Source organism: Tenrec ecaudatus, chromosome 4 (assembly GCF_050624435.1).
Source record: "Tenrec ecaudatus isolate mTenEca1 chromosome 4, mTenEca1.hap1, whole genome shotgun sequence".
Taxonomy (NCBI): Eukaryota; Metazoa; Chordata; class Mammalia; order Afrosoricida; family Tenrecidae; genus Tenrec; species Tenrec ecaudatus.
The window spans coordinates 66,482,300-66,498,554 of record NC_134533.1 but is presented as its reverse complement, the minus strand read 5'-3'; the positions used below and the strand labels follow the sequence as shown (position 1 = coordinate 66,498,554).

At 37.7% G+C, this 16,255-nt stretch overlaps 1 protein-coding gene across 1 annotated transcript; it reads right to left on the bottom strand.

The window, feature by feature from the left end:
- Positions 1 to 10,946: 10,946 nt before the first annotated feature.
- On the bottom strand, positions 10,947 to 11,897 carry LOC142446814 (olfactory receptor 52A5-like). The gene has a single exon (XM_075548554.1). It carries the CDS (start codon positions 11,895 to 11,897, stop codon positions 10,947 to 10,949), a length of 951 nt encoding a protein of 316 aa, XP_075404669.1.
- Between the last annotated feature and the right edge of the window lie 4,358 nt (positions 11,898 to 16,255).

Here is a 16,255-nt window from a genome sequence, read left to right as displayed (position 1 = left end):
GAAGAACAGAATTGAAGATAGTTGAATTTTTCCTCTAATATTTGGGGTCCTCTCCTATTATTTTCAGATTTAAAAGCACAAAGATTGAAGGTAGTCGTGCTTCTTTCTTCCCTTTCTCCTGACAATGAAGTAACTGCCTTTCACCACACAACCTTCCCAGGCAGACTCTATGGTCCATAACATCTGTTCCTGAATTAACATGCCGAGAATTTCAAATAAAAATACGTTAGAAAATAATCAGTACTCTTATAATTATGATTTTGAAATTTTCTATATCTAATCTCATGAGCTTTACGTGTGCTTTTACTTGAAAATTTATCATTTCACCTGCACCTGATTTGGGTCCCCATTTCAAAGTCTGCATTCACTCAGAATTGAGGAGCAGCACATGTGTGTCACTGATGGAAGGGAAGTGCATTCTCTTTGCTGGTTGGTTTTAGCCAAAATTTCCCCTATTGACCAAAATTTCATCAGCTCTGGAAAGTCATGAGAGACTTTACTCCCAGCTGCAGACATGTACGCTGTGTCCAGAGGACCAGTCACCTTTTCTCAAGAATATTCTGGTAATCAATTTTCATGAGACTTGATTCCTGTCATAGTTTGGCCAATAATTGAAGGATGTTTTCTCAGTCAAATAAGGAAGTAGTGTCTCTCAGGGCACCAGAGCTTAGAATCCATCTTGTTCTCACAAGCTTAACAGTAGACCACACAGCAAGGGGCACCAGGACATGCGCAGAACCGTGCTTCAGCTAATGCCCAAGCGAGTTGTATAGCATTATTTCAGGTTGTTTCAGCAAAGGGAAGTCATACATATAGTTCCACCTTCTTATGTTACTCTTGGCATTCCCTGAAAACTCTAAATAACTTTTAGATGGCACTTCTGTGATGAAAAGGAGAAAGTGTATTAAAAGTTGGAAGAGGGTAGTAAGGTCAGGACAATTGTAAGCTTCAAAAACTATAAGAGGGGAAAGGAAATGAGCTAATCACTGTTGATTTATTTCCTAATTAGAAATATTAGAATCTTCTCTCTTTCAGTATGTGAAATACAGCATTGATGAACCTATAGGGACAGCAAGTAGAGTAAGGCTTCAAGCGGGGTCGAATGGTGGTGGTGGACAGTGGAGGAAAGGGCGGGTCAAGGAGTTCAAGCAGGAAAAGAAGGTTTGGAAACTGATCATGATAGCAAATGGGCAATACTGCTTGACGTGATTGAAGTAGGGAATGATATGATATATATATATTACTCCCAATTAAAAGTCAATTGGAAAAGATATATAAAGACAGGAAATGAAAGGGATTATTCCTTCCTATGAAAAGATAGTGATAGACATTTTCAACATGGTCCTTAATCTTGAGGATTTCCTTAGTATTAATTATGTTTAATTTGTAGTGTATCCTGTTGTCCTGTGCCTTAATATATATTTTTATGAAAATACATATGTTTGGGACTTATTTTTGTTCATTTGAAAAGTTATTATTTAGAAATCTGATTCATTCATAACCCTTATTCTTTGGGAATACTAACTTAAAGAGTTTTACTGATTATTTAGGAATACATATGTATGCTAGATGTACGATTTTGTACTTCATATTGTACGGTAAATATCTTTACAATTATGAGGGATGGGGGAAGGCACCTGACCTACCGCAGTTCCACCAAGAGGAATAAAAATCATCAGCATCAGCTGCCCAAGAACAATTCTTATGAGGAGAAGGTCAGACCTGCCCCCAGCCTCCAACCTTCCTTACGGGTTCCAGCACCACCTATTCCTCCACAAAACTCTCTACTTTTCAGTTGCCTTTTATAAGTCACTGCAATGGTCACACAGAGTTCACAGGCAGAACTCACGGTTATGGGTTTTGTGGAGTACTGTAAAAGTTTACACAATTCAGGGAAGCAATGCTCAGTATAGAGTTGTTCGGTCAGTATAATTTTGCCTCTGCTTTGCTAGCAGATAGGCCACTCTCTCTAACCCTTCACTTTTTGTTCTGGCCCCTGCCTTGCTCTTTAAGGTTGACAAAAATGTCCATAGAAAATTTCACATAACTATAAATCTTAACCCAAAGTTACTCATTATTCATGATCAGAATCCCTGCTCCTCCACTAAGGCCCAGAGGCTCCCCAATCCACAAGAGAGACTGGCTCAAAAATTCTCAGCTTTGCTTGCTCAGTGAACTGCTGTTGCTGCTTTGCCATCCCTTTGGAGCACAGCTGTCTCCTGGATCCAGTGGTTGAATAAACTGTCATATCAAGGTCCACAAGACTTGCTTCACTTCTGTTTCCACTCTTGCTAGAAATGTCATCCCTATTTCTACTTCTAGATAGCAAATTTACCCAGTTAATTTTACCCAGATCCATCAGGAAAACAAAGGCACTTGAAGGGGGTAACAAAGCCTATGGTTGGAAGAGCAATATTAAATAATTCATTGCATTTTAACAACATATGAAGATTATTCAAAATATGTAATTAGTGCCATAAAAACATTTTAAAGAGTGTATTTCTGTCATTTACAGCATCAGAATTCACTTTGAGGAAAAACATTCTAAAAATGAAGGCTCTTAACTTAACTAAGACTTATAAGACCAAAACTTTCCTTGTTCTTAGTGAGTCTACTGTATTTCTTCTTAGACGGTGTTCATCATAGAGTGAGCCTAGAACAAGTGTAAAAATTCCCATTACTCTTTGCCCTCCATGAGTGGTTCTATAGAAAATGTTGTGACTTACATTGCTCATGTATATGTTAAAGATAATAACCTGTCCATATAGCAAAAAGCAGTTATAGAAATAGAACAAGAAAATACTGCAAAAATTTTTAAAAGTGTGTCAGGGTTGTATCTCTCAACTAACTTATTCAAGCAGTATGTTGTGCAATGATCAGAGAATCTGAATTAAAAGAAGAAGAACGTAGCATCAGAATGGGTGGGAGACTTATTAATGACCTGTGAAATTCTGAAAGTGAGGACAGGAAACATCTGCTGATGAACATGAAGGGTTGCAGCCTTCCCTATGCATTATAGCTCAATATAAAGAAAACCCAAACCCTCATCTCTGGACCGGTTGAATGTAAGGGAGAAATGGTTGACATGACCAAAGAATTTGTTTTGCTTGGATCCCCAATGAATGCTCATGGAATCAGCAGTCAAGAGATCAAAGGATGCATTGCATTGGGTGACTTTCTTTAAAGTTTTGAAAAGCAAGGGTATTACTTTAAGGATTAAGACACCATCATATTCTCAGTTGGCTCATATGTATGTGAAAGTTGGACATTGAAAAAGAAAGACCAAAGAACAATAAATGCATGAAATCATGGTGCTGGAAAAATAAAGAATTATCATACACTCCCCCCAATAATAAACAAATCTGTTGTGGAAGAAGTATGGCCAGAATGCTTCTTAGAAGCAAGGAGCACAGATTTGTCTCACATACATTGGATATGCTTTGAGAGAGATCAGTTCCTGGAAAAGAATATCATGCTTGGTGAAGTAGAGGTTGGCCCAAAGTGGAATACCCTTGACAAGATGGACTTTAGGAGTGCTCTCCAGTCCAGTCTGTTGGGGCACCACACACTGGCCCCAAAGTCCACCTTCAGCACTCCCTGGGAACCTTGCGGCTCCATTCCCTTGCTGTTCTGCTGCACTCCCCCAGTGCTTTGCCTTGATGTGACAGGATCAGTTAAGGGGCAATTCCCACACTGTGTCTCTGGTGCTGTCCCCCGCAGGGCTAAGGGTCAGTGAGGGGTGCCATTTCTCATAGTGGGGGGGAGAGAGGACCATGTGGTCCTCTCTGTGAACTGGCTGCTCTAATTGGGGTCATCGTCCTCACAGCCTGGTGGGCCATGAGGTCTCACTCTCTCCTCTTCTCCCTTCATCTGCTCCCATGTGCTCTGATCAGGTATGTCCCTCTCTAGGAGCTGCACATTCAATGCTGTCCTTTGAAATAAATTCTTTGGGGGGGGGGGGGGGAAGGGTAGGTGTCCACTTAGTATTTGGGACTTGGGCCAGCCCCCAGAGGAATGGTGGTCTTATAACAAGTTAATGTTAAATTTGTGAAGAATAGGAATTTCATAAGAGTTAATTGTGCACATGTGCAAACTGTATGTAGAATGAGTCAGCCATTCAAACAAAATATGGAGATAATACCTGATTTAAAATCAGGGAAGGTGCATGTCTGGGTTTTTCCGTATCCCCACATTTTCCAAATCTATATGCTAAGCATATGTATCCCAAACTCTAGCATCAGAAGAACACAGTAGGGAGTCTCTTGAATCTGTGGTATGCAAATGATACAACCTTGCTCACTGAAAGTGGAAAGGACTTGAATCTCAAACACTGCAGCTCTCAACATGGATCACACTTCAGCATTCAGATAACAAAGTCCTCCGAAGGTGTTGATAATAAAAAGTTGCATAAGACAAAAATGACTATACCCTTGATATATAAAGTAGGTAGTTTCTAATTGCAATTAAATTTTTCTGTTCAGACAGTTTTCAACTATGATACTTAAACCCAAAAATTAGAGTTTCAGTTTCATTATTTTCTCAATTAATATTTGGTAACCATTTTTGCTTTCCATAAAAAAGATTTTGTATTTTTTTCTTTTCAATCTGCATTTAATTCTTGATGCAAATTATACAAAGCTTTGCATCATATAATTCTTTGCATCACGTAATTGTTGTGTGGCTAATGCTGGTAGTTCTGATTTTATATTGCACATCAATTAATATTTTAGGATAAACTGGGAATATAAGAAAATCAATTTTTAAAAATCATCAAAATAGGTAAGCAACAATTCCTCCCCGCTGTTCCCATAGCAACCCTGTAGGACAGGGTAGAACTAACGCTGAGACTTTCTGAGAAGCAACTCCTCAGGAGAGTAGAAAACCTTGTCTTTCTTCCTGGTAGCAACTGATGGTTTCAAACTGCTGACCTTGCAGTTATTACCCCAATTAGTAATCACTACTTCACCAGGGCTTCTATAAGATCAAAAATAGGTCTTTAAAAGTGGGATGTACAAGAATAATAGATATTGAGCAGCTTGAGAATACTGATGTCACACATGGTCCTGTGAAAAACCCAAAGTCAATGCACCCCCCACCCTCGATTATCTAATCTATTTAGAGCTAAATTATAATTTAGAAAATATTCAGAGTTTAAAGAGATAACTAAAAAATGAAAAACTACCTAATACTTTAAAATATTATCATTCACAAGTTTTTCTTTATCTTTTTAATTAATAATGGATGTTGCTTTTTTAAGAGTAATATCATTTTATGGTTCAACAATGTATAAAAGTTCCCATTGCTCTAAGAGTGTTGCATACTTAATTATTCAGTATACACATCTTTGAATTATAAATATGGGAGATTTAATTGGAATAATTTTTCCAGATATACATTTTTGCTATTTCCAGACACCTCCCACCCCCGTATATTGATATTCATCAAGAATACACCCAGGTGACCCGATAAGAGAGATTGCCCTCCCTAGGATTTTCAGTGGTAAAGGTTCTGTTGGGGCACAAAATGCTCACATCTTTGGTCAAAGGGAATTCAAGGGAGACTTAATCCACACAAGAAAACTTTAAATGGATATCTAAAAGCTGAAAACTCAGAATTTAGGCTCTAATAAAATTCTCTTTTTTGATTATGGATTTAATTATTAAAATGCAGAAGGCTATGATGAAAGTGAAAAACAAAAAACCATATTTTGATAATAATTAATGGATAATGAATTTTGTCATTAACAAGTCGTGGATCAAATTGGCTGGTGTGTTCCTTCTGTATGAACTTAGCTGACATCTGCCTTAGATGGCTGCTTCCTTTACGATAAGACTTTAAGACTACAGGTCCTATTCTTTAAAAAAAATTTAAACATTTTATTAGGGACTCCTACAACTCTTATCACAATCCATATATACATCAATTGTATAAAGCACATCTGTGCATTCTTTGCCCTCATCATTTTCAAAGCATTTGCTCTCCACTTAAGCCCTTTGCATCAAGTCCTCTTTTACCTCCTCCCTCCCTTCTCCCCACTCCTCATGAGCCCTTGATAATTTACAAATCATTATTTTGTCATATCTTGCCCTTCTGGTGTCTCGCTTCACCCCCTTTTCTGTTGTCCGTCCTCCAGGGAGGAGGCCACATGTAGATCCTTGTCATCGGTTCCCTCTTTCCAACCCACTTTCCTTCTACCCTCCCAGTATTGCCCCCTCACAGCCCTGGTCCTGAAGGTATCATCCACCCTGGATTCCCTGTGCCTCCAGCTCCTATCTGCACCAGTGTACATCCTCTGCTCTATACAGACTTGCAAGGTAGAATTCAGGTCATGGTAGTTGGGGGGAGGAAGCATTTAGGAACTGGAGGAAAGCTGTATTCTTCATCGGTGCTACATCGTACCCTGACTGACTCATCTCCTCCCCTAGACCCCTCTGCGAGGGGATCTCCAGCCAGGCCCTATTCTTTCTGATAAGCAGGCCCCTCTGGTTTCCTACAGCACCCATATCTTCAATGACCACTTTATGAGGGAGAGTATCAAGCAGAGCCACATCATAAGAATGACTTGTTCTCAGAGTCGGGCCTATGGTTACATATTCCAAATTTATATGTAAACCTAAGACTGACAATTATCCCTTGTTCACTTCAAAGGCAATGTTTCCAAATACTTCAGAAATATTATAAGCAATCTAGATAATACATTTGATAATTCTAATAATAATATCATTAATCTAGTCAATTGCATGGAATTTTAAATATAGTGAGAAAGGAATATATCCATTCCTTTATATAAATAATATATATGAGATCTTATAAATATATAAATATTTGCATAAATATACATGCGATTTTTAGACTAAAATACGTAGACTGTTCAGTTATACAAATTAGAAATTTAAGTGACTGAACACACTGTGTGAGGGATTTGTCCAACTCAGAGGTGTTTGGGTAAGGTAGGAAAGGGCAGCCACCCTGGGGAAAATACTTAACATTCCTCACATAGATGCCCAATGGGAGAATCCATTTTATTAGAAGGTTGATCATGCATTTGTGACAGAATTTATATTCTAATTTTGCAACATAAGTCTCATATTATAGGACACTTGGTGTTTGAGATTTTGGCTTTTCTAAGAGTATACCAGTTTTTCATAGGTCACACCAGAAGGATTCCATTTAGAAACCCTACTAAGTAAACCAGATGTTACCTTAAACATATGTGTTCCAGATTAAAGGGACTGAAATACTGCTTTGGACTTAAAGCTGAAACAGCTGAGATTAAGAAGAAGCAGGTGACAGGTATCTCAAGGAAATGAATTCTGCAGTCATTTTATTTTGGCTCAACTCTCTTGTTTTTGAGGTTGCCCAATGTGTTAGTCTGGGTACTTTAGAGAAACAAATCCACAGAAACTCATATATATATATATGAGAGAGAGTTTTTTATGAAGGTTATGTGCACATCAAGAAAACTTCCCAACCCAGTGCTGCCCAAGCCCACAAGCCCAACATTAACCTATAAGTCCAACACCAATCCACAAAGTCCTCCTCCATCTCACAAAACACACACTATGATGCCTATTGAAGGAGGACAGCCGAATCAGTGAACGTATAAACATCTCAGCATTGGCAGGGGTCTCCACAGGGCTACTCCAGCACCCAGAGTTGCATCGGGGTAGGTTCATGTGGCTTCTCCTTGGGGATGTCTTGCAGGAAGTGAGCCTTGCCAGCTGAAGCAGGGAATTGGTTCAGGCTGCTGCACCCTTTTCCGACAATCACAAAGCAAGAGACCCGAGATGTAGAAAGGCAAGGCTCATGTAGCTATTTATCCCTCCACCCTTCAATTAACCCCACATGTGTTTATTGACTAGGTTGGCACAATAAACTACCTCACCCAATAATTGACAACTTTAAATCAACATGCATTTCCTATTTACTTTGTTTTTTGTTACATGGCTTCACTCTACAGACACAACTTTGCTGTAGTGAATGAGCACTTTTTAAATTGTTGCCATGTGGCAAACCTCATCATTTCCTTAAGGAAAACTTTTAATGAGATTATTGAAAAAAATAGCTGAACAAAGGCCTCAGACATGAACAATCATGAACTGGTGCTGAAGAAGCAGTACTTTGAGGCTAACTTAGTAGTGACTAACCAACTCCCAGACGCTAACTAACATAATTGTGGAAAACAAATATAATATCTGGGATCCCAAATTGGTATGTACGACCTTGATTCTAAGGTGTAGGAGACTGGTCAAAGTGTTTATTGGTGGGTGACTAATTAGTCGCATGTACCTCTGTTTACCTTGCAGCTAAAAGCATTGTGAGATAACTCAGTGATTTATGACCTTGTTAAGTTTCTCTGGAACCCTGCATGCCATTGTGCTTATCTTAGAATATAGTGCTGTTATTATTCAAGTGTTTAGACAGTGGGCCTAGTTAAGTAATGTTTGCATAGATAAGAGGTTCAGAATGTGTTGTAAAGTAAGTGCTTTAATGTTTGTTTTGTAACCATTCCCTTGTAAGAAGAGTATAAAAACCAACCTTTGAAAATACTCAGTACTTCAGTCCCTCAGACTGTTGTCCTCCCAATCCCATACTTCGTACATGTCTCTTTCTTTTCCTTTCATCAGCACGCCTCATTTCAGATGCAGCTTGATGCGGCATAGCTGGGCTCTCACCCGCACTGAGGAATGATCTATAGCAGTGACATGTGTACATCTTGAGCTTCTATTTGGATATGCATTACAGCTAGGTCACCTACAATTCTATTGAGATACAGAACATTTCCATTACTCCAGGAAGGTTTCCCTTTGGGTCTGTTTCCAGTCAATGCCTGCTACTTATCACTCTCTAATGGAAAACCCACATTTCCTTCACTATAGATGAGATTTTCCTGTTCTAAAACATCACATAAATGGAGTCATATGTATGAGGTGTTCAGATTGTTTCAGTCACCAAAATAATGTTTTATTTATTCTTGTTATTGGGAGTCTTAGTAATTTATCTTTTATAAAATGTCTGATCAATAATTTTTCTCATTTTCACTTGGTGGTTGGAATTTTAAGGTCACTAGCTGATGAAAATGATTTACAGCCAGAATACAAACCATAACATCAGTAATTCAAACACACCTGTCATTCTATGGGAAAAAAATCTTCTGATGTGAACCTTTAAAAATTATAAAACAGAAATCACTCACTTTTACATGAAATACATGAGGGTGCCTTGATGCAATAACAATGAGTTTCACTTTTAATTTTTATTTTATTATTGATTTTTTTAACATATACATATAAATTTATATATAGTAAAGGTGGATTATGATATAAAATATATAGATTATATACCTATGTAAATATCTATAGAACATGTAAATATAAAATGTGTAGGTGAATATCTACAATTACTGGTATATTAATATATACAAAATTTAAATTCAGGTCATATCCTTTGCTATATATTTTGCCTTATGCCTGATTTGTTGGTCTATGGTTTGCTTTTTCATTTTATTAAGAGTGTACTTGTGTCAGTGTTGATATTACTGATAAAATTAGCACTTAAGTGGTGAAAATAGTTAACACACCCAATTGGTATCCAAAATATTAGTGTTCATCAGAATTCTCAGAAATCAATTTTAAAAGACCAGTTATTGAAAATCCTATATAGTATCTTTCTATTCTGACACTCATGCAATCACTCTGAGTTTAGCGTTGTCTATGTCCTGATGTAATTATGCAAGATGATTATATGGTATGGAATGCTGGTAATCGTTTTTAATACTATTTAGTTATAAGGATATGACAGCATAAAGCTAAGTCACATAAATTTACCGATAGAAACCAGTTTATTTTTTATCAAGTGAGGATACTACTGGCATTAGGAAAGTGTGTCCACATAATTGTAGAGACTGCCAGAGAGCAACCCATAAAGTAAACGATCAAACAGTGGCTGATTATATAAATATTAAAGGTATACTTATACCATGATACCTTATTAATTATTAATAATGAATAAAATTATATCACTAATATAACTAACTAGAAAGAAAGAAACTTAAGTTGCATGGAACCAATTATATAAATTCATAAATCAACAAATCTACTAAGTTTACTGATGCAAGGTTACACGGTGAAATTCAAGGAAATAATAGAGTGATTATCTCAGGAGAAGCAAGGATTTTCAGAAACAAAAATAAACTTCTATGCTTTTTGATGCTAAAACCAGCCACCAGTAGTCTGAATCAACTCTAACCATGGTAACACCCTGTGTGTTTCAGAGTGAAACCATGCCCCAGAGGGTTTTCAAGTTTGTGGCTTTTCAGAAATGAATATCCATGCCTGCCTTTGTTTTGGGTGCTTCTGGATGGGTTGAATCTCCTTTTGTCTAAAGTACCCAGTGCTTAACTGTTTGCACTATGCAGTGTATCCTAGTTTTGAAAGATAGCAATGATTACATTATTCACTTGGAACTTGTTATATGAACATTACTTTTTAAAATTTATTTTACTTAGATTTATGTTAAATATATATGAAAATAGAAAACATTGTCGCAGTAATTGTGATATTTTTATTAAATATTTTCAATAAATTAATCAAATGAAATAAATTATCAACTTATTTCTATTTTCAACTAAATGCTTTACTTTTGCATTATGTGTTTTACAATTTTCTTTTCAATATAAAGCTAAATGATAAGTAACTCCTGGTACATGGGGACAAGCCAAAATGAGAAAAATATCAGAGTGAATTATATCAGAGAGGACTTCTATTCGTGATTTGGTTATACAACCAAAAACATTGGGTATATGATGATTTCTTGAATGAAAGACAGCTGAGATTTAGTTGAAATCATCCACTCCAAAAGTGCATAGATGTGGAAAGTGTACCTTTTCTCTATATTTAGATTACTACTTAGAAAAAAAATTTTTTTTCCTAAAGGCACACTGATGATCAAGAAGTGCTTTTAGAGGAAACCATTTTCAGGACATGGTCACGGATTTCTTTTGTCTTCATCCCATACACTATCGGGTTGAGAAATGGTGGGACTAACAGGTAAAGGTTTGACAAAAGAATATGAACATAAGGTGGTACGTGCGAACCAAACCGATGTGTGAAGAAAGAAAAGAACGCAAGAAGGTAGAACTGAAGGAAGACACAAATGTGGGCAATGCATGTGTTGAAGGCTTTGAGTCTTGCCTCCTTCTGGGGCAGTTGAAAGACAGTGATGAAGATCTGAACATAGGATAAGGTGATGAAGATGATGTCAAAGCCTAGGATGCTGAAGGCAACAAATATGCCATAAACCTTATTGACTCGGATATCTTCCACAGCAAGCTTCACAAGGGCCATATGCTCACAGTAAGAGTGAGAGATAATTGTCGTTTTGTACAGTGTGAGACGACATTTGATGAGCACTATGCATGGTACTGTAAGAACAACTGCCCTGAGTGTCACGCCAACTCCTATTTGAGTCAGTAGCTGTTGTGAGAAGATGGTGGAATGTCTCAATGGGTCACAAATGGCCACGTAGCGGTCGAGGGCCATGGCAAGTAGGACACCAGATTCAATGGCCTGAAATGAATGAATAAGCCACATTTGCAGCAGACAGGCTTCAAAATAAATTTCTGGCAAATGGAACCAGAAAATGCCTAGCATTTTGGGAAGAATGCAAGTGCTAAGGATCATATCTGTGGCCCCCAACATAGCCAAGAATATGTACATGGGTTTATGGAGGCTGCTTTCACATTTGATTAAAGCTATTATGATGGAATTCCCAACCACAGCAATGATGTACATGACAGAAAATGGAATGCCAATCCAACACTGTACTGCCTCCAGGCCAGGGATTCCAATTAGTGTTAGTACAGGGGGCATGAAGACTGAGCCATTGATTGAGAACATCGTGATTTGGTCAGTAGAATCAAATCTTGATATTGCTGTTTCACTCGCTAGTCCCTGTGAAGACTTGAAAAGTGTTAAAAATAAAAGAGATTAATTTATTTTAGACACCACAGGTTTTGTTAAGTTGTCAATATATTATCTCTTCTACCCCAAAGACTGTCCTAGTTTTCTATTTTCTTTCCAAAATGTCACTGGGCAGCCAGAATTCTGGGTTCATATTGTTTCTTTGTCACATTCTGCCCATAATAACTGTCTAGACAGATGCTATTCATCTCATGTCCCTGAATCATCATGTATACCTTTAAAATCCACTATCTTTGTTATCTAGAACTGCTTTTGCAGAATACCATGAAATTATTGGTCTAACAAATATAAATTCATTCTCCCAAAGTTTAGAATATGTAACTCACTGTGTCAGCTTAAAGGTAAAACTTTCCACTTTGTTGGATTTAAGGAAATATCTTCGTTTACTTTCAGCATCTGTGGACGTAACATTCCTTGAAAATCTACATGTGTCTTGACATCAATGATGCCTGCGATCTAAGAGGTTCTCTACACAAGTCCCCAGACTGATCTTCTTTCTTGAGGTATGGAGCTCCCTCATCATCTGCTTCGTTGTTTGGCCTCATTTATTTCTCAGAAGAGAATGACTGGAAATACAACTTAATTTTAACTATTACATCCCATCTGATTAACAAAACTACCTCTAATACTGCCTTATTAATATGCTAGAAGTTCATATTTAGAACACAGCATAGTTCATCAGGTCATAGAATGGAAGTTTATAATGTAATACTGAGAGCTCTGATTTGCAAAGTTGATATATATTTTGGGGGGATCACAATTTCAACCTGTAACATCGACCAATTAGAATTGGGATAAGTAACTTTATACAAAGTCAACATGCTTTAAGATTTACAAGAAACCTGGAATATATATAAAGACCTCATAGAATGTGATAAAACATCCAATGGAATCACAATCAGAAGAGAAGAGTAACTGAAGTCATTATCTTTTTCTTTCTTTCTCTTATAATCTTTAGCTAATGTACTCATTTTCGTTTCTTTGGGCTGCTGCTGTTCATCAGTTTGAAGCAGCAGTGGCTCCACGGGAAAAAGACAGGACTTTCTACTCCAGTAAAAAGTTAATCTTAGGGAACCTATAGGGGGAATTCTACCCTCTCTGTAGGGTCTCTATGAGCTGGCATGAATTTGATGGCAGTAAGATGGGTTTTGTTTTTTATAACTTACACCTTATTGCATAAACCTCTCAGAAATATATACTGTAAATATTTACAGGAGGATATTGCCTCTAGCTTTCTAGCTCAGAGAGGTTGGTTGGTGGGTTTGAACCACTGACATTTTAGTTAGCTGTCCAGTGTTTAACCCACAGCACCATCTAATAAATACATGTTAACTATCTTGACTTATTTTAAGAAATTTAAAAAGTTTAGATTATTTTACCTTTTGTAGCATTTGATACTAACATTAAATACAAAAGGCAGTGCCATAGGGTCAAATCCAACTCACGGTGACCTTTCTAGGTTTCTGAGGTTGCAAATATTTACAGGAGCAGACAGTCTGATTTTTCTCACTCAGGGTGTCTCATAGGTTTAACCGAACATGTTTTAGTCAGCAGTATAATGCTTACATGACAGTGCAATCAATACTGACATTATTACACCATTATTCTGCTAAAAGTAACTAAGATTTATGACTGTTATCGATAAATCTATTTCTATATAAATCCCTTGCCATATTGCCCATGAAATCTCTGTCTTCTGGGAGAATACTAATAAAATTTAGATATATGCTTTCGGTACTAGTAGAGTATAACTAAATAAAATTGGGTTGTACTAATAGCATAAACATTTTAATTAATTTGTTCAGATTCTGATGGAAACTTCTCTCATTTGTCCTTTTAAGTTCCTCAAACAGATCTCATATGCACCCTGTAATATTTGTACATTGCATGATGTCTACTTGAGGACTTACCACCTTTCCAATAGCATAGCATCCATACATTGTCAACAACCTAGATGACTTTACTAGAATAACATTTTGATAAATTGAATGCTTTCCTCAGCTTACAAGTCTTAAAGATCCTATGTATAACAGCGAGAGAAGTGCTGCTGGATGCTCCATTTTCAAAATTGTCAGGCTTGCACTCTGTGTTGCAGCATCCAGAGCAATCGTGTGCCTGGAGAACACGTGAGTGACAGCACACAAGCAGACCCACCATGAGGGAATGTCGGTACATACTTAGAAAATGAAAGCTCAGACAGGACTCCAGTAAGCAACCACCTGAATAATAGATAGAAAGCCATGTCCTCAGTTTAACAGACCATTTTAGATTCTCCTTTAGTACACTTTTAAATTATATTTCAGCCTAAAATATGATGAGAAGAAAATAATGTTTTTCTTCCTAGTATTTTTCCATTTTCAATTCCCCAAAGACCTAACAATGATTGGCATTTTAGGCTAGACAGATCATTTGTGATTTGCAAACTACTCGGCATTGGTTGGTACCTATTCAATAGCAGGCTTTTGTTTGATTTTGTTTATGGTCCTGCTCCCCGGGTGCCAGTAGTACACATCGAACTTGTGACGTTCAAAATAATCATTATCATCTCTAAGTGTCACTGTCACCTACAGGAAGGTGTGTGATGATGGGACTTTAAGCAATAGTTGGCTCTTACCTGTGTATCTTGTGGTCTATCACACAAACCAAACCCACTGCCAATGAGCCAATTACGACTCAGCATGTTCCTGGAGAGTAGGATTACTGCTTGGTGTCTCTGAGATGCTGGTGGATTCTAAAAACTTACTTTTCAGTTAGTTCCCCCAAGTATGACCCACTATGCCCACGATGCCGCAGGGCTTCTCATAGGGGCAGAAAAGTCAATTAGATAGGAATGCATGGGTTGTTCTAGCTTTAGTGAAAGGAGACGTGCCCTGGTGGCACATTGCTTAAGCACTCATCTGTTAACTGATGGGTCAGTCATTCCAAGTCATCAAATGTTCCACAAATGAACGATGTAGCTGTTTGCTCTGTAGAGATTTGCAGCCTTGGAAACCCAATATTGCAGTTCTGTGTAGCAGAAAATCTTAGTGACAAAGGGCTAAGTGCTATTCTGTTAACCCTCTAGCCACAAAAGAAAATTAAAGGGGACTGAATATTAAGTTCATTTTCTAAGTAAAAAAGTCACAAATTTGTGGAAGGAGTGTGGTAATAATTTGTTTTACAGGAATTAATATAGATAATTCCCAAGCAATTGGAGATTAGTTTCCTAATGGTCCACCTCTTACAAAATACAATTCTGTTCCCATCCCATCCCCTTACTCCTCCTTGAGAATATTCCCTTATATCTCTGGATTTTGTATAATGTCCCACAGACACTCACAACACTTTAAGGACGTGTCTCACGAGGTTGTTTTCTGTTCAGTCCGAAATCCTAAAGTCACGCAGAACCAAGCCAAAAATGCAGGGTCGGAGCCAAAAGTCAAAAATATGCAAAGTCACAGGTCTCCTTGCTTCTATCAGGCTCAAACAGGAAATAGAATCGTGGCTTTTCAGGTGGTGTGTCTGAACTGTACAGTTGAACTAGCATTTATACACCACCTCAGGGAAACAAAGGGTGGAGTCTAAAGCAACACCTTCTGGTCTTGCATTCTTAAAGATGTCCCTCAGGACATTAAGGGTGTGACTTTGTTCACATCTTCTACTAAAGTCAGGTCTTAATGGCATCCTCATCCAAACTATTAGCATAGGAGAGAACACCCTCCAAAAGAGGATACAGCCAAAGGCACAGAGTCTAGATTTATAATGCATCACTTAAGAAATGATGGCTATGAGAGCCATACCAATTGTCTACAAAGGAAGGAAAAATATTCCCAAATGCGGTCAGGTAGATGGTGTAAAGAACATTAAGACCAGATTTTAGGAAACCTGTTACAATGCTGTTGAGATGTGTGTAAGGCTATCTTATGAAACAATACAGCAATATCAAGGAGTCTACTTGGGACTGTAGGTGAAACCCACAGCTTCTCCGTGGGGGAAAGATGAAGCTTTCTCTCCTAAAGAGTCACAGTCTCAGAAATCCCATCCAGGTGCTCTGAGAAGGGAGTGTGTCTACAGCAAGGGGTGGTTGTGGGGCGACACTGGAGGATTCGCAAAGAGTCAAAATCTGTGGGGGGAAGGGTCTCAGACTGAAAGTAATTGAGAGGTGAGACTGAGATTCTTCTTGGACTGAGGATCTTAGGACTGAGTGACAAATGTCAAATAGGGAGGAAAATTGTGGAGACACACACATATATATTTACAAGGTGGAGGAACACTTTATACAACCTTGGAAACAG

Bases quoted from the DNA above. Each gene is read 5' to 3' on its own strand.
- LOC142446814 (XM_075548554.1), bottom strand. From the start codon at position 11,897: ATGTTCTCAATCAATGGCTCAGTCTTCATGCCCCCTGTACTAACACTA.